A 22,583-nucleotide genomic window follows, 5' to 3' on the forward strand; every position below is an offset into this window, starting at 1 on the left:
ATTACAATTAAATATTCTCCCCAAAAAATTTAATGCAAATAATAATTTTGCAAAAAAGCTTTGATCTAGATAAAAATCTAGATAAAAATGAATATAAAAAAGTTCATATCAGCATGTTTGTCATAAAATCAACCTGGTTGTTGAAGAACTTCCTCAACCTTAAATAATTGATCTCAGTTTTGTGTTTGTAATTTGTTCCTCTGTCCCCAAGTGGTCAAACTAAACGCTGCCATGTGCTGCGGTTTGGCCAACAACAACACATCAGTTCCATCGCTCGTGTTTCTGACCAGTTTGCTATTTAATGCTGCTGTGTTTACGAGCCTTTGCTAACTTTGCCCATCTGTGGCTTTGTGCTGCTGGCCAGGTGGAGAATGCTGCGATGATTAGAGAGAATCATTAAAAGCGACCTGATGTTCAGCGTGTTGTGGACAGTAAAAACCAAAAAGCTGAACTGAAAGTGTAGAACTGGGGGGAACCGCAGAGTCAGGTGCTGATCCTCTGTGGGTTTCTGTGGAGACCGCTTTCACTTAACACATAATCATCGATCCATCAAGAGCAACTTTATCTATTTGATGTTTTGTGTGATGGTGGCATTTCATGATGAAAAACAGTCCAAATGTAAAATAGAACTTTGCTTTTAATAGTTAAATAAAGTCCAATCAGAAAGAAACCAGAAACCCCAACATTTGTCATCCAAAGCTTGCAATTAACTACAATCAGCTTCACTCTGAGATTAATGTGCTTAGCAATTAATGCTTGGGCAGTGGAATTTGCAAAATTAGACAACAAGGGGGAGAGAGGGGAGAGAAAGCAGGGGGTAGAGGAACAACAGCAGAGGGAGAGAAGGGACACAAAACAACAGCAGAAAGTATATAAGGGGGAGCAGAGGGAGTCTGGGCAAAGTAAGAAGAGAGAGGTAGGAGACAGAGAGAACCTGAATTATTCTGCTGATTCACATTAACACCAGAACATGGCCTAGTCAGCTTCCAGGGAACAGTGGAGGAGAGATCAGCTTTTTTCCACCTGTCCCTGTGGGGAACCTTCACAGCACCGAGAGAAAAACCTGCCTACTGAAACAGCTTAGGACTGACTCTTCAAATTCCTGATCAGACTTCTGATTGTTTATAAATATCTGAGCTTTCCTACTTTTTTTTTTGTTCCTGGTTTTTTAAAAATGCACGCACATTAAGACCTGACTCCACATACCTTAGTGTTTACAGAGCCATCACACTTCTTTATCATGAAGAAACACAATTTAACACTTCTGATTCTGTCACAGCTGGAGCTAATGTATGAAACATTTAACCTGCATTCACAAATGCAGCGTGAGAGGATGAGGCGTTTTGTAGCTGAAGGCAAATTATATATACAGAAGGCATAACAATATATACAGTCGTTTTAATTATGACCGTGAACAGTCTGGGTGTTTGTTGCTTAATGGGGCGGTGGAGGAGCCGTGGAGGGTCATCAGGGTGCAGGTGTGGGCGGTTTAAAGAGACCAGTCTTTCTGAAGTAGCGCACGATGAGAGGCACGGACACCAGGGTGATGCTGATGCGGAGCGGGGCGAAGAGCTTGTGGATGGCGTAGGCCAGGACGAACGTGCTGGTCCCTGCTGCCAGTTTGGAGCGAACCACAGACTCGCTGAAGCCCAGTTTGCACAGTATGGCCGTCATATCAATGCCACTGAGGAGACAAATGACACAGAGGTCAGACATTGGGTAACTGCTAGACAATTACTTTTTCCATTTTTATTGAAGGGATAGTTCAACATTTTGGCAAATTCTCCTATTGCCCTAATCCCTGTAGTGATAGGGGTAGGTTCATTACCTTTAATTATCGGTGCATGTTGTTTTGAGATCAGCGGGGCAGAGACGCAAGCTGCTCAGTGAACACGCTATGAGATAATAATGTTACATTATGTATCAATATGACACATGAAGCAAATACTTGGAACTACTTGCGTTTTTGAAATCACTCAGCCCAGCAGCCGTGTCTAGAATGTAGTTCCGCTATGCATTTGCATCGAAAACAACTCTGGTACATGATTATCTCATAGCGTGGTGAATGTGCAGGTCACAACTTGTCCACCAGAGTGTGTTGGATTGTGTATTTAATGAGTTTGATGAGGGACAGGGGACCTGTACCATTCACCTCCATTGTGTTGACTGAGCAGCTCATGTCTCATGCCTTGCCAATCTCAAAACAACATGCACCGATAATTAAAGGTAATGAACCTTCCCCAAAATGTTGAACTATCCTTTAATGGTTGCAGCAGTTCATTGTGTGTGTTAACCAGATGTCTGGTATCAGTGACTATATTCTAACTTAACACAGTTATCACTGTTATCATCAGCACAGATAGATATATGTATGAGTGACTGTGACTCATTGTGGTTGCTGAGACTAGAAAAACGCTACATAAATACAGGTCCATTTACCAACCAGACCATTACTGATGACAATTACAACAAACCAAAATAAGTATAATATTGACATTTGAATTTCTATGTGCTTCAAGCTTATAAGGAGTTTCTGTATTTGGTAGTTAGTGTCATTCACCTGTATTTCCACCAGAGGGAGCTGTGTATAAAAAATATTGTTTCATAATAGTTCACAAATGGTCAGTTTTTATTTATCTACAGCCTTTTAACCCACTTAAATTGATGGCATTAACATAACAAACTCTCTCTCTCTCTCTTTCTCTTCCTCTCCCCCTCCCTTCCTCCTTCCCTCCCTCCTTCTCTCTCTCTCTGCTAAATATAAGGATCCATCTGCACCCTGACAACTGTTTACCCAGCACACAGCACTGTATTAGCGGGCCACATGCCTGGGCTCTGTGGCCACACAGTGATAATACTGACTGGCTGCTGGCTACAGAGTCAGGTTTCAGATCATGGGTCATTATCAGCTATAGGAGGAAATCTCCAAGCTGTGAGATAATCTCTGCCAAGTCTCTCTGGTATTTAAGGCCCTGGCATTTGGCCAGAGAGATGGACAAGGCCCAGATATTTTTCTGAACTCATTATTTTGCCAGAATGGGTGTTGCTGTGTCCAGTGCCATCATCAGTGGGTTACGAAATGCAGGACATGCCATGTCAGAGATGATCTGTTCTGCCCATCTTGATGTATAGTTATTAATCTAAAACGCAGCAGCAAGGAAAGAAAATGACCTCATGTTTTATTCAAGCGCTCAACATGATTTTAGTGTCTGCATCTAATTCAGTTGAGCACTAGTATTTCAACAACAGCAGGGCCGGTACAATACGGCTGACTGAGTGGAAATTCTCGAGCGCATATAACCGCTCCCATTTGCTGCCAGTGGAGAGCAGGCATTAAGCATTCCTCTGTGTAAAAGCTGCCCGTGGGTCAGTCATTTCCTGTGCACATCCTCAGGTTTAAAGGAGATGTTCCACTCAGATGCTCCCGCACTGATGGATAATATCTGGATGTGATGTTTGTTGCATTCCACAGTTGTGTCTTTAATGTGGCCAGTGTTATTGTGACCTTTTCCTCAACTAGCCACACTGACTTCTATTTTGTTTGTGTGATTTCTGAAAATACAGTTTTATATATTTTACAGATTTACAAACATTGTAAATATATCACCTTAAATATTACTAAATAGTAATCTTGGACTGAAAACAAAAATGTTTTATTAATCCCCACCAATCATCTGACTATATACAAGCACAGAAGTCTGCTGTGTTATTACCTGGATATAAGGAGGTAGAACATTCCCAGAGACATGAGGGAGATACAGATGTGAAAGGAAACTCCCACTGCTCCATACTCCTTGAAGACTTTCTTAAGCTGCTGGGTCTTGTTGGGTTTCCCTCCCTCTGGCTCAGCCTCCCCTGGGGCCTTTTCCGTAGATGAGGAGGCACTGAAAGCCTCCTTTACATTCGCCTCATCCTAGACAGATGGATAAAAAAAGAAAATTAAGCACAAGGTCAGCAGAGTAAAATTAAAAAGGGAGGATGAATCACCAAACAGTCCTTGTTGCTACAGAAGCAGAGGAAAAAAACTAGAAGATATATGCGTGGCAACGAGGGAGTGAATTCTGATTGTGAGAGCGTATTCCACACAGCCCAAATCCTGAAGATATTCAACAGAGAATCAATAATAATATGATAATATAACATAAGATATATAAGAGAACATATCACATTTAGCAGGTTTGGGGTTTTTGTTTGAATGAATAACTTGAAGATTACTAATTAAAGGGACATTGTGTAACTTCTCCTGTTATCTATTCACAAAAATAGATAATTTCGTTCAAAAGTCTGTTTTTCATTAATCAGTAATCACTCCCATCAACAAACTTAAGTGTTCCGGTAAGCTCTGAATTTGCTTGCGATATACAACCGCAACGCTAGATGGGAGTAATTCCTACACAATGTTCCTTTAAAAAGTTACGTCTGAATAATTCTGTCAATCACTAAATCAGTGAGTAATTAAGTGATTTCTCAGTTCAAACAAAAGCATAATTGAGCATTAAAAAACAAAGGATTATCATGGAGACACTTTTGTTTAAACTGAGACTCAGCTAACTTCCTATTTTCAGGGTTTGGTCAAATATAGTAATGGATACATCATCTTAATATAGAAAAAAAAACTGTGCTGTGACCGTGTGTCATCTGTGAGCTGAGGTCACCATGGGTCAAAAGACGACTCAAGACCTATGGGCTTCCTCTATTCACAGCTGCCTAAACACAGGATGCTGCTGTGTGGTTTAGGTGATTCACACATCATCACGCACACAATCATGAACAAAGTCAGTCACTCTCTCTTAAGCTCACACAAAGAGCCTCTCATAAGTGCGCAAACACACACATTGGTCTGTGTTTACGACCTCCGGACAGCCCACTCTCCAAGATGAACAAGCACCGAACACCACCCAGCCGTCTGCCATGTAGCGGCTGGAGCAGGCAGGTCACCGCACTGTGTTCTGCTGCTAAAACTCATGAGTGAACTACAACGAGTCCACCGCTGCAGACAACAGAGCTGCAACACAGCTACTGATGATGAAGACACAGGAAGGCAGGAAATGAAAAGAGAAAAGTTGCAGTACGTTTACAGAATGTAGATAAACTGAATTCTTCTTCTGACTGGAGCCTTAAGGCCTGGGTCAAGTTTACATGTTCATTTCAAATTTTTACATCTAGACTGCAGGATTATTGTTTTTTTCTTAAAGCTGTTCAGAAATAGGGGCGGCGTTTAGCTTCAGTCCTCACTGCAGGCAGCCCCGGTTCGAATCCCGCATCGGATTGCAGCCCTTTGCTGCATGTCATTCCCCCTCTCTGCCTCTCCATTTCCTGTCTCTCTCTCGACTGTGCTATCAATTAAAGGCAATAAGAAGCCCCCAAAATATACTTTAAAAAAAAGAAGAAAATGGCCGTTTGTCCTGTTTGTCCCGCCTCTTTCCACGAGTTTACGCGAGTAAGGAAAACAAATTTGATTGGGCGTTATCGAGCGGGCGGGATATTCAATGTTTGGGGCGGGACCGGGCGGGAGTGTGTTTAACAAAAGGTTTCTCAGTTGTTTTTTATAGTATTAGATGTCCTTAATAACATACTAAAAGTTTACCAACATTTGACCACTAGAAAGGTGTTATTTTCAAGATGGCGTCCAAGATGGATAGGAAGCCTGAGGAGACACCACAGGTGAATAGGGTAAATTTTTTAACTAACAGATATCACCATGAAACTTCCCAAGTTTATCACTTACATTAAGACAAATATTTTTTGTATTACAAGTTTTGTCAAATTGTATGTTTAAATATGTAAATCCCATTAAATATGCGCTAATTTGCATACATTTCCAGAACCGAAATCTGAACAATGGATAAAAGCCACTTTCAAAATTCTTGTTTTATTTTGTTGACATACTAGAGTCAGAAGTTTTTACAGAGGGGATTTTGGATATCTCTCTTTATCACTCTGTAAATGAGAAAATACTGTCACCAGCCCTAAAAATTCAAGTTGGTTGTGTTTTTAGGAGTAAAATGTTGTATAAATCAGGCTATGAATGATATCAACAATCCCCTCTGTAAAAACCTTCAGAATATAGAAAGGGATCAAACTGGAAGGTTTGGTGTCTGTAAGTGCTGCTGAAGTGGAGATTTCGGGCTCTTATACAACATTTTACTCCTAAAAACACGACGATATTTGAATTTTTAGGGCTGCTAGTATTTTCTCATTTACAGAGTGATAAAGAGAGATATCCAAAACCCCCTCTGTAAAAACTTCTGACTCTAGTATGTCAACAAAATAAAACAAGAATTTTGAAAGTGGCTTTTATCCATTGTTCAGATTTCGGTTCTGGAAATGTATGCAAATTAGCGCATATTTAATGAGATATTGCCTAATTTACATATTTAAACATACAATTTGACAAAACTTGTAATACAAAAAATATTTGTCTTAATGTAAGTGATAAACTTGGGAAGTTTCATGGTGATATCTGTTAGTTAAAAATTTTACCCTATTCACCTGTGGTGTCTCCTCAGGCTTCCTATCCATCTTGGACGCCATCTTGAAAATAACACCTTTCTAGTGGCCAAATTTTGGTAAACTTTTAGTATGTTATTAAGGACATCTAATACTATAAAAAACAGCTGAGAAACCTTTTGTTAGAATTTTTTTAGGGTTAGGTGTTTTTTTTTCATATATGCACCCGCTAGGCTAAGTGATGGAGCGCAGGGATCTGGAGGAGGACGGAGGATCGTTTGTGTCGGTGGTGGTGGACGAGTCTCCTCCATCGTACCCCTTGTTTTTCTCAGACGTTTGATTGACGGATGCCGTATCCTGATATCATTGGCTGATGAATCGTGAGCAACGTGACGCATAATTTGTGTGCCTGCATTATCCAATGTTTGGCCTACATCGTCTGATAGATTTTAAGACCCATAGTTGGCTCAAATTCAATTTTCTTTTCTGAACACCTTTAAGAAAGATGCAGCAGTGGCCATTTCAAATTTTTTTGAAAGGCAAAACAGTTTCATATTTAGGAACTCAAACTGCAGTAAGTGAATAGCTCAACAAAACTTGTTGGTGTCGTTTACACCTGACAGTCCTTTGGCTTCAAATCATGAGGAGATATTTTGTCATTTATTTTGCCGTGTTCCACTGTTTACTTCTCTTACTAAGTCAGCAACATGGGACTCAACAAACACTATGCAAAACTGCAGGTTTACACACATCTGCATATTCCCAGAGTATTAACTCCACCCACATTGACGCACACTCTTAGAAATCTCTGTTCATTTCTTGATGCGAGTCAGACCATGTGCACCACAGATGACATATAAGAATAGCAGCACCACAGTAACATAAAAACAGTGTTGGTGTAAATACTGTCGTCATAACGATGAGGACTGCAAATCTGAAAATTAATTCAATTTTCACTGTCAGTCATTCATGTGTTTACTGTTCTGTACATACATAACATAACATGAAAATGAGCATTCAAGGACGACATCTAATACTTCTCAGTTCGTGATTCCTGGTATTGTGGACACAGAAATCTAATCAAATTTATACTTTTCTTCTCTATATAAGGGTGGAAAATCAAATGTCCAGCGGTCTCATTCCTAGCCATGTTATTCCAACGTCTCCTCTGACAAAAGGCAACACAGTCCTTCTTTGAGAAAGCAGGAAAGAGCTCAGGCCTGTATGGAATTTATCTATTTTTAGACGGACTATATTGACATAGTGCCTGCAAACCTAAAAACGTATTAAGTAAGAAGAATACGGTCTACAGTATCCTTTTCGACAGGCAGTTTCTCATTATAATAGACTATCAAGACAAGGTCAACTTGAACAATGATAAGGAGAAAATGTAGGCAGATAACAATGTGCCAGGAAATGAGAAATGGAAGAACAAAAGAGAGAACAACAGTGATCATGTGCATGAAACTAGAGACTTTGTCTCATGAAAATGGATACGGTACTAATCATCTGGATTGTATTATGAACATCAATACTTATATTAAAAACATCTGAGTTCTGAAAAACCAACAAAGATTTGTGACTAATCTAAAAAGAAATATTAAATATTTGTTGGGAATGTTTTCTCTGTTAAAGAGCTGCCGTTTAGTTGGCATTGATTTTAAAGTTTGGAATCGTGACTTGTAACTTCTACATTAGCTCCTAAAAAGTGCATCTTCCACATGTGAGTCTGTCCTACGTGTCTCATGTTGTAATAGTGTTAGGACTTTTTAAAGGGATAGTTAACCCAAAATTCAAATTGCACTCATTATCTATTCACCCGCATGTCAACTATGGGCTGGGAGAAGTTTCAGAGTTATCTGTGGCTTCTCTGAGTTACAGGGGGTCTCGGCGTAGCAGTGCATGTCCATATAACGGTTGCAAATGGATACCACTTTTCTTCGTAACAAAAAGACACACCAAAAAACATCCAAATACCTCCATGCTGCTCGTATGTAATGTCCGTCATATGGACATGCACTGCTACGCCAAGACCCCCTGTAACTCAGAGAAGGCACGGAGGACTCTGAAACTTCTCCCAGCCCTTAGTCGACATGAGGGTGAGTAGATAATGAGTGCAATTTGAATTTTGGGTGAACTATCCTTTTAAATGAGACATTTTCGATTTAACAAAAAGATCAGAAATCAGTTTGTTTCTGACAACTGGAGCCAGCCTACTGTCCATTCACTGACATGACTGGTATTTGGCTCAACATACAGTAACTGTCATTCATGTCCTTCTCTGCCTTTTCCGCTGTGGCTTTCTGCTTGCTTCAGACTGCCGTCCCTTGTTGGCCTGAGCCAGACAATTAATCAAGAGAGCAGAGACAATGGATAAGAAGAAGAAGAAGAAGAGGGGGAAGAAGAAGGGAACAGGGGGAAAACAAGATGATCTTTTCTCCTCACTGCAGTTTGTCTTGCTAAATTTTGGTCCGAACCCCCTGTGTGAAGCCATAGTCTTGGTGACGTATTTGCAGGCCGGTCAACAATGGACAATAGAAAAGGCCGGAGTGGGCGAGGGAGCAGGCCTCTCTGCCTTTCAGAGGCGAGTCAGGCCGAGCTAAAAGTAAAGGCGGGCAGCAGCATGGGAGGGTCATGTGAGCGAGCGGCCAAAGGGAGTTGTGCCAGGGAGGGTGTATAGGAGGGGAACAGTGCTACTGCTGTGTCTGATAACAGCTTTTCAGAGGCATGGGAAACACATGCACACATGCCGAGTAACAGTAGCACGCAAACACAAAGATGCACTCACGTGCGCACAGACTGAGCAAGAGGCAAATTGTGAAGTGCTGAATCCCTCCTGTTAAAGGCTCGAGCTGAAGCTAAAAACTGTCAAACTGAATACAACAGTAACCTGATGCAGCAGGTTGCATCATGCATCATGCTACAGAGCTGTCTAATTATTTGTCTTGATTAAAGCAGATATCAGTGGAATGTTTTTGTTAATATAAGTCCTAAATAGTCCTATTTTCCGTCAGCAATCACTTACATGAAGTATTTCAGCCTAAACACGAGTCTCTCCGTCACTCTGCTCTGCTGTAACCCGAGGAGAAAATTTTCCTTGTGGGATACAAGTGTTATCCAATGAGGAGAGAGAACGGCATGAAGGGCTGTGTGTGCAGCCAAGGGATGCGCGTGAATGTGGTGACGTAGCACGAGGACCAATTGATGCCTGACAAGGGCGGGGGCTGCTAACTCATGGTGCGTTCAAAGAAACTCGTACTTTGTGTTTTTCCTTCCTGTGAAGTCATACCAGTTCGATCTGGTACGAGTTCACGGGTCGGAAGTTACGAGTGGCCGTTATAGGGAACTTTCACAGACAACAGGATGGTAAAAACACGAGCTACGGGTTACCTGGAACGCTACCAAGTCGTAGTTGTGACTTGAAGCTGTAACTTACGGTTTCAAAAGCCTGCCTTGAACGCAGCATTAGCCGAAACGGCCGTGAAGCTGATATCTGCTTTAAGGACTAAGGACTTATAGAGACAATCAGCCTGACTGGATTGGCCCACTTCATAATGCTTCAGCTCCTTGCTTACATGGAGGATTTTAATTGACATTTACATGAGAAGAGAGTATCGAGCAAAGGATTACAGACAGACTTGTGACCTTCTCCTCTTATTCTTTTCATATCCGAGGCGTCAAGAGACGTTACATTTTTTATTCCCACAGACGCGGCTTGAAGTGGGCCTGTATGCAGCTGTGGACCGCCAACTTTAATTCTTTGGTCTTGTGACCTCAAAGCTGCAGGTGTTCTTCTCTGTACTCCCCACATTTAATTCTGTGGGTGATTCATAACGGCCCTAAATGAACTGCAGCACCCACAGGCCACTACCTGTCTCCATTCTTGCCTGCCTGCTCTTCTCTGTTGGCAGGTAGCCAGAGTAACAAACTGGGCATAGACCATGGTGACTAAGAGTGGAGTAAAAGTGGAGAGAAGAGAAAACTTATCTAAACTTATCTCAGCATATCTGCCAAGGATTAAATAAATAAATAAAAAATCATTCGGTTGGGCTTTCTGACAAAATAAGTATTTAGCAACATAGTTCTTTTGATGACGGAGTGACTGAAATAATTGTCCCACTTGCTATAAAATTTGGTACAGATATGTAGGAGGCCAGATATGGTCTGAGTTTTAACACATCTAGGCCCATCATACCAACTACATACATGCTTATCATCAGCATATTAGCACTGTCACTGTGAGCATGTTAGCATGCTAATGTTATCGTTTGGCTCCAGGCTGCCACTGAGCCTATTTACAGCCTGGCTGAGCAGCTAGCATGTCTGTAGATGTCAGTCCTGTGTAATTATCCACGGTAGCAACTCTGCACTTTGGAATACGCCTCATAAAATAAAGGGGAATGTAGTAGTGTTTGTTGTTGTGCCTTTTAAGAAATGCTCCATGCATGTAACTATATCTGCTGCTGCATCACTATAAATACAGCAGGTGCTGTGTTTATAGTGATGTCATGATTTGAACTGAATGACTCATTCTTACTATTAGTGAAGAAGCCACAGCACAGCGAGGTGTGTGTATGTGAGTCAGCCAGTCAGCAAGTGCTCTCTCAGCTCTGTTAATGGCTCTAAGTTGAGAAGTCTTGAGGTCGGATCAATAATGCATGAAAGAGGGCAAATTCCTGCAAACAGCCCGCATAGTAGCTGAGCGCGTCATACTGTGTTGTATAACAAGCCCACATGGCTGCTGCTGCCATGGTGGCTGATAACTGCAGAGAGCCAGGCAGTCAGGCAGCTTATTGCATATTTCATGGTTTAGTTTTCAAGCCTGAGGCAATAAGGACTCAGACTGTGTGTGTTCACCACCAGTTGATCTCGGTCGCACACACTCGGACCTGTGCGCCCCTGTGCACCGGTCACTGAGGTCAGACAAACACTTGAGCTGGATAGTTTAGTTGTTGTTAGTTACCCCTTTGTCGGTCCCTGTCGCCCGCTCCTGCTCCCGCTCCTCCTCGCTCTTCTTGGCGGCCGCGGCTGTGGATGAAGCCCTGGTGTGCATGGTCCTGGTGAGGCAGCGCCGACCGGAAACCCCTCCGTTACCTGTAAACAAAACAAGCCCCCCCGGCTGCCCCCTCCTCCTCCTCCTGCAGCGCCTGTCCTCCTGGTCGAGCGGCGGGCTGATGATATCTATATTACCGCTTCTTCTGAAGAGATTCACCGCTACCGCTGCCACCGGGTCCCGGAGCCCCCAGTCCGTGATTATAAAACCAGACGACAACGACGGCGACGGAGACGACGACGACGACTGGACAGGATGCAGGTCCGCTAATTGTTTGCCCAGGTGTGTGAGCGTGGAGCGGGCACAGAGAGCCCGGCAGCACGGGGCCGTGTGGCCTCTGGGTGATAGTGTCACAGTGTCATGCTTCAGTCTGTTTGCTTTGACTCGCACCAGAAACAAGCCCGGCGACTTGAAAGCCGGATCCAGAGCCGCTGCAGAGAGCCTCCCGGCGCGGCACAGAAACATCCTCGTCGATGTCCTTCTTCAGAGCAGTTTTGTTGAGCGTTGACTGATGAAAAATCAGATAAAGCGAGGAGGTCGTTCACAACAGCTAATAAGACTGAGAGTAGGCTAAAAACATGCTGCCCCGTGTGCCCTCCTGTCTCCCTCCGGTGCTCTGTTGCCCGATTAGCAGCAGCAGCCAATGAGCTGAGAGACGAGGCTGGAGTGGAGGGAGGGGGCATTTAAAGGTGTAACTGTGTTATGACTAATGTTACGACACGTCTCTGGGATTACTATCACGTAACGGACCCGGCTTGTTATCGCGGCATTTTATCCTGTCGACACACAAGTTAAAATGTGTCAAATGTTCACGTGTTCTTCCTGTGCCAAATTTGACTGCGCAGTGGGTTTGGATCTGTTGTCATATCAACGTCTTCTGAATTTGCAGCGCATTTGCATATTTGCAAATGTTATTGTGAGTTGAGCTGTTGGGGCCACCGTAGTATCTTATCTTCGGCACAGGTAAAAAAGGAGGCGCTGAATTTATTTGATTTTATTTTAATTTTATCTAAGGGGCTGGTTTCACAAAGACACACTTTGAAAAAGACAATAATAAATGTCTAAATTCACCCGTCACATATGAGCAGTTCTTTTATCAATCCAGACTGTGCTACAATAAATCCTAAATTAAAGTTTTTTCTAAAGTAAAATAAAAAATGGCCGACCAAGGTATCCACCCAAACTATGTTTAAAATGTTTTGTGAATTTCTTAAGTCTCTACTCTTTCCTGTCTCGTTGCTGTGTCCATAACAAATAACATAATTAGCAAACTCTTCTCCTTCCTCTTGGGCTACACTGTTTGGTGCAGGTGTGATTATGCTATCACCATGGCTACATTGGTATTTGACCTAATAAGCCTAAGAAAGCTATGTTGGGATTAATTTATTGACTCAGAGCAAAGCAGCCTGATAAACTGTATCTTTTTAAACCAGCCCCAGTGTGTATGAGCAGAGATGAGCTGAACTCTTTGTGGACTTGAAACTGTCCACTCATCCAGGCTAGTCTAGGATTATAGCCTAGACTACTCATTAACTTTATTTAGCTAACCACGTGAGTCCTTTAAAAATATATTGTTGTTGTTAAACCAAACAATTAGGCTGTTTCAAGTTTAGGATGTAGGCCTAACCCATAAAACGTACAAAAGTAACAGTAGAATAAACAGTGACCTACATGGTAGGATAGAGTGATATTGGTTAACTGTCATACTTAAAAAATATAGGCTATATAGACTATATATAGAAAAAATTCTCAATAAACTCTAATTAGAAATACTGTATATTGTAAAGTTTATGTCGGTAACAGGGTTGACAAGATTAGGAAAACATTAAAACTGTAATAAAATATGGAATTTCACAGCCTGAGATGGCACAACATCATTTCTTGTCTTTTTAAACTTTCTTTGATTCCTGGCTACTTAAAAAACAGCAATAGTTAAAATTTTAACTTTTCAAAGTTGAAAAGTTACCGATTTCATGGAATGACCCATATATTAACTTTAAATATTTAGATGTAGCACATAGTGTATTTTTATTGATGTAGGCTACTACAGTTGATTATCTCTATTAACAGTCTGTTAATGTCTGTACATTGTTGGTGGTTATCTGCGTCTTGAGATGTTATGTACTGTATAGATAAGGCTGTTCAACCTAAAGCAACAGTAGGTTAACTGTTATGATGTTGGATTATCACAGACGGTCAGACCCCAGCTCAAATGAAAAGCTTCTATTTTGTTTCCCTCCTATCTTGTCCACTTTCATGTCTCTCATGAGCAAAACCAGATAGACAAGTCTTCCCCAAAAAGGAAGTGGTGGGTAAGCACAAGATCAGGGATCTAATTCTACATGAGTTTTGATGTGAAAAAGTGTGGAGTAGTTCCTTAAATATTTCTTTGTTTTATGTCACAGTATGCTGAATCAACTCTGCGGTCAAGGTTACATAACGTGATGAACTTGATCTGTTTTTGTGCAAGAGAGTCATTTTTTCCTTTTTCTCGTGACCTCTTTAGAAAGTAGGAAAAAATGCAAATAAACACTCAGGCAGAGAAAGGCGGAGTAGGCGTTGAGATAAAGAAAGAGGGTGGGATGTTTCTGGCAGGAAGCCATGAAAAACAAACCCAAAAAACTGCCGACTGTCAGTGCAGCAACTGAGCTTTTCTCAGCGACGCCACAGAATCCACATGGTTGTCTGTGAAATTCAGGCCTCCTCTTCACATTTATTGTTTGGTGACATACTCTTTTATCAGTTAAGATTGAATTAAACATTCATTTGTCTGTAAGGGGGGCAGCCCTGAATGTAAGTTTCCATATTAAACGTGCACCTCTGCTGCCTCCCACAGAGGGAAATTCATGTTGGTTCTATAGCTGAAGATGGTACAGGCAGACGAGATGGAAAAGGTGAAACATTTCAGGTTAATAGAATTGATACCATTACACCATAATGAACATCAGATTCAGACACAGCTCACAGAAAATTAACTAACTTGATTCAGTGGTTTTTGCAGTTAGAAGATATTTCCACGCTAAAGGTTAAAATTAGGCTAAACATGAGTGGTAAGTAAAATGAGTATATAGTAGCCTATATGTACATGAGTTTTACATGAAATTATTATTTGTTTCTACATTTCGTTCATTGTTTTCCTTGTTTTTCCTTGTTGTTTTGACCATTTCAGACCTAAAATTAAAATCCTTAAAATCAAACAACCTCGGATAGAAAAACTACTCTGAAGTGTTCATAACTGAAGTCTGCATTTGGGCCATAACTGACGGTGGGGCAACAAGAAGACGGTTTCTTTATGGGGTCATATACCAAGAAATGTGGGAAGCACCCATGCTACTGTCTCTCAACTTCACTTTCACTTTTAACTAAATTTAGCCGAATGATAATTTGGTGGTTTCTTGCTCAGAGACTGAACGACTCACTCTGCTTTCAGGATGACACCTGTTTCAACCACAGCGAGACACCAGTCACTGCTTGACTTTACACACATAAACAACACAGTTAGTGTTAGTGGATATAAAGTTGATAGAATCTAGCCTATGTAAAGCATATGTTTAACTGTGACTGTGTCGGTGAACTATCACTTAATCACCATGGATTGGATGAGGTCGGATTGTAATGTTGAAGTGGATTGCATTAGACCATAAACGTCAGAAGGTGACAAATCAAAAAGTGCAAATCAGCTTTTTCCACTCACAATTTACTACACTCCACTTGATGTAACCTCTGCCCTAATTTTCCCTGGGTAGCGTGACTCGTCAGTGTGGAGATTTCATAACCAGTGCAGCGACGTAACACATGCAGTGTAGTGTTATACTCATCACCCGCCCTTCCTTCCTCTAATTGAGAGCTATTTAGAAACTGCATTTGACATCTTTCCAGTGAATGATTTTACGTCACTGTTTAATCTGGAGTTCGTTCTGATTATGGACTGAGGCAGAAGGAAGAGTTGTGCTAACACACTGATGCTGGATGGTTTAATAGGACACTTAATAGGTGAATGTTTGTTTCCTCTTGAAGGAGGGAGGTGTTGCAGCTTTGTTGACATTCTGTGGAAACCAGTCATTCAGGTTTATAGACACCAAGCAAGCCTATCTGTTTGTGGATGGTGAAATTCCCTCCTCTCTTACATGAAACCTTTTCTTATGAATGAATAAAATACACATTTCCTCAAGTCAGGTGTGCAATAAGTGTTGGCTCATGGTGGCAAATCTAATTTAATCTCTCCTCTTTTTTTGTGCTACTATTATGCTACATTTCAGTATGATGAACCCTCCTCTGTTTAGAGGGACATTGTTTAGGAATTACTCCCATCTAGCGTTGCGGTTGTATATCGCAAGCAACTCAATCGGATTTTTCATGCTGCATTCACGTGAAATTGGGCAGACGACAGACGGACGACAGCCGCTGCACGTAACGGCATAAACAAGCCTAGTAAACAAGTGGTCCGTCAGCACGAGGCAAAACAATACACGTGACAATATGTTGTCATGGCGATGTCGTATTGTTTACATGACCCACGTTTTACCGGCTTTCTCTCTCGACTTTGACTAAAATGACATTTGCTTTGTTACCGACGGCCGTCTGCCCGACTGCAGGTGAATGCAGCATCAGTGTAACGCTCCATTCCTCCTCACTGCGTTACCGCGGTGACTTTTCACAGACGCCACCTCCACCTGAGCCGACAGCTCCGGTGTCTCCGCTGAGTTTCCATGGTTTCTTACCGTCACGCTGCCACTGAACGTAAAACATGGAGACACCACATGGCAGCCAGCACCGAGCTTACCCGCTCCATGGAGATATGAATGATATGAACGGCTCATTCAGAGCTGAAAGGAACACTTCAGTTTGTTGATGGGGGTATTACTGATTAATGAAAAACAGACTTTTGAACGAAATAATCAATTTTCCTGAATAGATAACAGGAGTAGTTACACAATGTCCCTTTAAGAGTGGAGTTAAGAGTGCCTCATACCTCACAGTTTTGGTAGTTGAGAGACTCATAGGTGATTCATCTGTGTAGTAGCTGACAGAGTCGTTTGATCAAGTTGACATGTTCACCTGATGGCGGCGCTAGATGAAAAGTTATAATTAATGAATATCTGTGCAAAATTTTGCGCCAGTCCGTCCAACAGAGCCAATCGTCTAACTAACAGAGCTAAAAATAATTCTCATCAGGACAATGATTGCAAGCACATTGCCCAGCCTTAGATCAAAGTGTCAGGAGCTGTTGGCTTGAAATGCTGCCTCATGCCTGAGTGTGAGTAAGTGACTTCGATCTCTGAGAGTAAATCCCTCGCTCGATACACTTTTATCAGCGGTCGGACAGTCAGACGTTGGCTCATCCCACTTAGTCTTCTTAAATTCAGGTCAAATAGGACACTGAAGCCCAGTTAAGTCCAGCGGATCCTGGGAACCGGGCAGAAGTTCTGACCCTTTGCCGAGCCATTCCCTTCATCCTTTTGTTCTTTTTGTGTCTCTTCAATCCTTTTTTTCTGACAAATTGGCAGGATGGTCAGTGGTTGTGGCTTCCTCCCAGCGCAGGCCTAACATCCACCCTTCATTTGCATGCCTTCTTCCTTTCATCGCTGCAAACATGTCCCTCCTTCCGTCGAGTGGTCAGTGTCTAAGCAACGCCTGGCATCGATTCATTTTCCCGCTTTATCTGCGGCGCTCTCGACTGTTCGTCAGTGTCTCCCTTCACCATCCCTCCGTTTATATATTCAGCAGAATGGTCAGTATGTGTCTGCATGCTCTTTCTGGCACTCATCCACTTCGCCCTTCAGTGAAGAGGACTGGAGGACTGGGACTAAAGCCAGCTGGCTTCCACTCAGTGTAGCTCAGGCACAATAGCAAAGCCAGGCCGCGAAGATGAGGTTAATGCAGTCTGGATCATGTGTTTTCAGTACCATTGTCCTCCTCTCTGTCTGTATGCCTTAGACATACTGACACGGCCCAGGGAGCTTGAGCTGAAAGGGTGATTTCTCCTAACATTTGCTCAAGACACATGAAGGAGCAGGGCCTGACGTCGAAGTTTGACAAATTAGTTGATGTTTGCTCTTCTGGTTTGTTTTTCAAATCCCTGAGTACACATTTAAACCAGTGGGTGCAGTTTTAAGAGAACTTAATGTACTGTAAATACGTTTCTCCATAAAAGATAGATAACGGTTTCCATATAAATAAATCACTACCCTATCATCAACAGCAGTGAGATAAAGATGAATAAGCAACCATGCGACTTTCTCTATAAACAGTCCTTCAGCAGAATCTGAACTGAGACGGTACAGTAGACAAACTGGAGAATAAAAAAGAACTGGCAGGTAAAAAAGAAAGAAAGAAAAAAGAAACTGTAGCTCAATAAAAGTTGTAAAACATCAAATACAGCATCACTGGTGAACTTGACTCTCAAACCCAACTGCTGTGTGTCTGAGCAACAACTGCTTGCTGGGAGCAGCCTGGAGAAATATTGACCCCTGCTGACCCCAGAGCTTATGAATGAAAGGAAGTACAGAAAAAAAGAGAAATAGAAAAAAAAGGAAGGAAGGAAGCAGTTGAAGCTGGGCCAAGACCCTGACAGCTGTGTGGTGAAGGACGGTGCAGGCGCTGCCTGTCTCAGAACAGAGAGGAGTTGTAAAAGGACGCAGGCCAGAGAGCACAGAGCATGAAAGAAACTGTTGGTAACCTTCATACGGCATCATGCAGACATGAGCTGACTTCATATTCACCTGACTTCAGCTACAAAGTGTCTGAAAAGATCTTTGACTGGTGCCTTATTTGCACCATATTTGTGTTTCCAGGTTTCAGCTCTGTATCTGTTTGTTCCTCTCCCACTCTCTGTGCTCATGTAACATTACAGTCAGATTTACATTTTGTTCCAAGTTGTTCTCGTCTAGGTATGAAACAGTGACTATTAATACAGTTAACTTGTAACAAGCCAGTGCAAAGCTGCTGCTCTTCTCTGCTAAAACTCTGATTTAAAGACATTCAACGTTCAACATTTTGGCAAATTGGCCCATTGCCAAATTCCTATAGTCATAGCAGTAGGTTTATTACCTTTATTTGTCAGTGCAAGCTATTTTTAGAACAGCAGAGCAGAGCCGCAACAGAGTTGTTTTGTGACTGCTTGCTGAAAAACTGCCCTTGACAGGAACGCGCATCAGCGGTTTTGCATGAATTTACCTCGAAAACAATTCTGTCTCATAATGTTCTGTTATTATCTCATAGCGTGGTGAATGTGCAGGTCACAACTTGTCCACCAGAGCGTTTTGGAGTTGTTGGATTGTGTATTTGATTAGTTTGATGAAGGAAACCAAGAAATCCCATGAGCCTCCGTAGCATACAGTAGCTCTGAGCCGTTCTAAAAATAGTTTGCACCGACAAATATAGGTAAAGAACCTAGTGGGATTATGGCAATGGGCCAATTTGCCAAAAATTTTGGAATATTCCTTTAATAACTATGACATCATCTGATAAAATCATTCAGACGTCAAGTGAACAGGAAAGTGCTTCCAGACCTTTGACAGTACTGTAAGTTAACCGAGGCTGAGCTGTGATTCCAGTTTTATTTACTCTCTCAAAGGAGATACTTTGAGATACTATGACCTGGACAAATGAGAATATGCACAGGCGTTTTATTTACTCGTTCACTCAGAGAGAAAGTTTGAAGCAACAGAATCGTTTTTTTAATCCATCTGGGTAACAAACTGTTGCCCTCCCTCGTAGTGGTAAGTCTTATATTTTTTGGGAAAGAATGGTTTGTCCAATTAGTTACAAGATTTGTCAAACAAAAAACCCTTGATAAATGTGTTAAACTGGTAAAGCTGCAGGCTCCTGCCCCATGCCCCTGCTAATGTGTCTAATTTATTCTGAATGAGCGACGACCAGTGGGAAAACTCCATCACGGCTGGCTGATCAGTGGTGAAGCTTGATCACTCAACTCTGTCACTCAGACATGTACCTTTCTGTAGGGCCTCTGTTCTGGTCCAGCCTGAGAGGCTTGTCCAATGAGAGCCTGTGTTTGTGCAAATGTTCTTCAGCCTCCCTGTGTTTGATTCTGGTGAGCAACATCATCAGAGCTCAGCCTGCCTCAACATGCAGGTGATGCATCCGCTTTTAAGGGTCTTAATATGGGCTATGAATATGCGGACTAAATAATAACAAAAATACAAGAAATCCAATGTATCATTCATTGTGCAACACAAAGAAGCTTTACTAATGTATAAAATTCTCAAAATATACAATTTATTCAAAATATGTTAATGCAACATCAATATATTCCAGTAATTACAAAATCAGTAGTTTTTCTTCTTTTATAATCTTATCCTTATAGACAGTGAGGCTCGTAGTCACGCACAAGCCTTGATTTATATACCATGAGAACACAGGTTACTTTTAACAGGTGACTGTCCCTTTCTGGCTAAAATACTGACCAAGTCATAGTTCAAAATGTACAATTCAGTCTGATTTGAATTTTACTACTCTGAAATTTAAAACTCGCGTCGATCGCAGCGGCCGGAACAGACGTGAGCCGGGGTGAATTTCAGCTGACCCACAATATGATTATGTCACTGCTGTGGGCTCAGAAGAGGGAACCAAAACCGAATTCCTTCACTTAATTTGTACTTCCTCAAATCGAGCAAAAAAACAAAACTGCCTCTTATGAGAGTGCAACATGAAAAACTGACCTCCGCAGAAAAACTCCACCATTCAGACGGTGGTGAGGAAACACTCAGCATCGTGATGACACCAGGGTGCACTCAGCTTTCCAGACTGACTGCTGAATACTGAGGTGGGGTTTTCCCCTGAACAACCCTATGTCTGCTAACACTGATCATTTATGTGGGTAATTGTATTTTCCTCTATGTTCCTCAACAGTGATGACACAGACGTGAGAATGCAGTTCATGGGGACAGACGGGGGGTACTAATACAAACATATTTACAAATGCATCTGTACAAATATTTGACACTGTACAGTTGATATTATGGGGATAACGGTGGTAGTGGCATTCTGGGTAATCATCACATCTTTGAGGGGTTGGTCATTAAAACAATGACGGCCTTTAGTTTTCAAATGTTTATAAGTTGTCGTTGAAATCACGGAAGACTCTTTGGCACTCACAAGGAGGATCTGTTACTACATGAAATAAAAGGAATAGTTTAACATTTGGAAAACAGCAGGTTCACTTTCTTTGCCGAGAGTTCAATGAGGAGACTGAAACCATTCCCTCATATTGGTCTGTTTCAACAATAGCAGTCTGATAACGTAGCACAAAGACTGGGAACACAAGGAAACTCCTTCTAATTGACATGTTGTATTTTGTTTGTTTAATCCGTGTGTGGCGCTGGACTGCTGCTTGGCCCTGTCTTCCTGGAGCCTCCACCGGTTGCCAGGAAACAGCCTGGCACACTACACACACGCACGACACAGATTACACACACACAGATTAAGCAAATAAGATACAACGTGTTGATTAGTGAGCGTCAGAGGTGCTGCTCGGTGGATTCTGGTTTTGTTTGGACACAGCCGAGCTAGTTGTTTCCTGCTGATCCCAGTCTTTATGCTAAGCTAAGATAGCCAGCTTCTTGCTGCCGCTACAGCCACTGTACAGACATGTGAACAGCATCAATCTCATCTAAGTCGGACTCTTGAGAAAAAAGAAAAGCCAATAAACTGATTTCCCATAAGGTTGAAATATTGTACTTATTTCAGGGCTGGTAAGTGTACAGTCGGTTCCATAAATATCTGGACAGTGACACCGTTTTGACAATTGTAGTACCTCAGTACAGAACCACGGTGGATTTGGAACAAAGCCAGAATGTGAGATGTGACTAAGATGAATTCTTTTAGCCTAAATAAATAAAAGAAACTGTGCCATGGAGGACTATTCAGGTTCCTGGGCTGCTTTCACAGTATGTTCTGGTCATCACTGTGCAGCACCGTCCTGTCACAGTGTTTAGCTGAGTCTGAGCAGACACTTCTCTCACTAACACACACCTCTGACATAATATAACCCCAGCTCCATTGGCAGCCATACATTTCCTGCCTTTACAGGGCTCCAGACTGCACATTTGAGACAGTACATTTTTAATCTACTTACGCATGTGCAACCATTAAATCTTTCTCTTTTTTTAACACTGGTGAAATGTGACTCAAAGTATCTGGAATCTGGCAGGTGGCAGGCCAATGCATGTGAGGAACATGAATAAAAAGGAAATGTGAATATTTGCTTTGCAAGTGGATTTACAGTGTGCGCCCCTAAATTTTCTGCTTGTGCTCCTAAAATCTTAGGGGCCACACTGCTCCTAATAAAAAATTGAGTCCAGACTCGGAGCCCTGCATTACTCTGCCTCCTCTGTGTTTGACCGATGATGTGGATCATGAGCTGTTCTGTCCTTTTTATGTGTCCAATCTGTCCTTGTGTGCCTTACCCGAGGTTTGGCACTGGTAACACACTTTGTGTACTCTTTGTATACATTTATGATGGCCTGTTTTGATTACACATCTTACCCCTTGAGGCTGGAAAGACTTCAACAATCATCCACTAAACTTGTCCTCCACTGTCCTGCGGTCTGTTTGGTGTTGCTGAGCTCCTTCTCTTTTAAGAATGCACCAAATAGTTGATCTGGCTGCTCTTTGTTCTGCTCTCAGACTAATGATGGTCTCCTTTACTTGCATCGAAAGCCCTTTGGACCACATACTGCGAGTTCCCATGAACAGCTACCAAGTGCTGATTCAAAGCTTAGAATCAAATCTGCCTGATCTGTCATGAGATAATGAGGGAACAGGCCATGAAGCTCTCTATCAACTGTCAACGCACTTTTGAGCCTCTGAAAATAAAGGGACCATGGATCCATTTGTTAAACCTATTGAATTAAAGCTAAAAGTCTGAAGGCAATAACATCTTGCTGGCTTCGCTTCAAACCTTTATGGATATGTACATAGGCAAAATTACGCAAACTGTGTCGCTATCCAAATATGTATAGACTCAACTGTATATTTTGTGTTTGTCAAACCGGTGCATTAAAGGGCATCTGACATAATACGGTGGACTTGCTGCTACATACCAAATCCAAGTCTGGAT

The 22,583-nt window shown here is 41.9% G+C and overlaps 1 protein-coding gene across 1 annotated transcript; it reads right to left on the reverse strand.

Moving 5' to 3' along the window:
- Positions 1 to 619: 619 nt before the first annotated feature.
- fam210b (family with sequence similarity 210 member B) lies at positions 620 to 12,122 on the reverse strand. The gene is made up of 3 exons (XM_083972698.1): positions 11,414 to 12,122; positions 3,714 to 3,913; positions 620 to 1,684 (listed from the first exon to the last, which is right to left on the reverse strand). Exons 1-3 carry the CDS (start codon positions 11,966 to 11,968, stop codon positions 1,468 to 1,470), a joined length of 972 nt encoding a protein of 323 aa, XP_083828824.1. The 5' UTR covers positions 11,969 to 12,122; the 3' UTR covers positions 620 to 1,467.
- Positions 12,123 to 22,583: the final 10,461 nt, after the last annotated feature.

The sequence above is a fragment of the Trachurus trachurus genome (assembly GCF_905171665.1).
Source record: "Trachurus trachurus genome assembly, chromosome: 5".
Taxonomy (NCBI): Eukaryota; Metazoa; Chordata; class Actinopteri; order Carangiformes; family Carangidae; genus Trachurus; species Trachurus trachurus.

Excerpts from the sequence above, each read along its gene's own strand:
- fam210b (XM_083972698.1), bottom strand. The coding sequence starts at position 11,968 with ATGTTTCTGTGCCGCGCCGGGAGGCTCTCTGCAGCGGCTCTGGATCCG. Across the intron at positions 3,914-11,413 it reads CGACAGGGACCGACAAAGGG|GATGAGGCGAATGTAAAGGA; the intron begins GTAACTAACAAC and ends CCATCTGTCTAG. Across the intron at positions 1,685-3,713 it reads TTCTACCTCCTTATATCCAG|TGGCATTGATATGACGGCCA; the intron begins GTAATAACACAG and ends TTGTCTCCTCAG.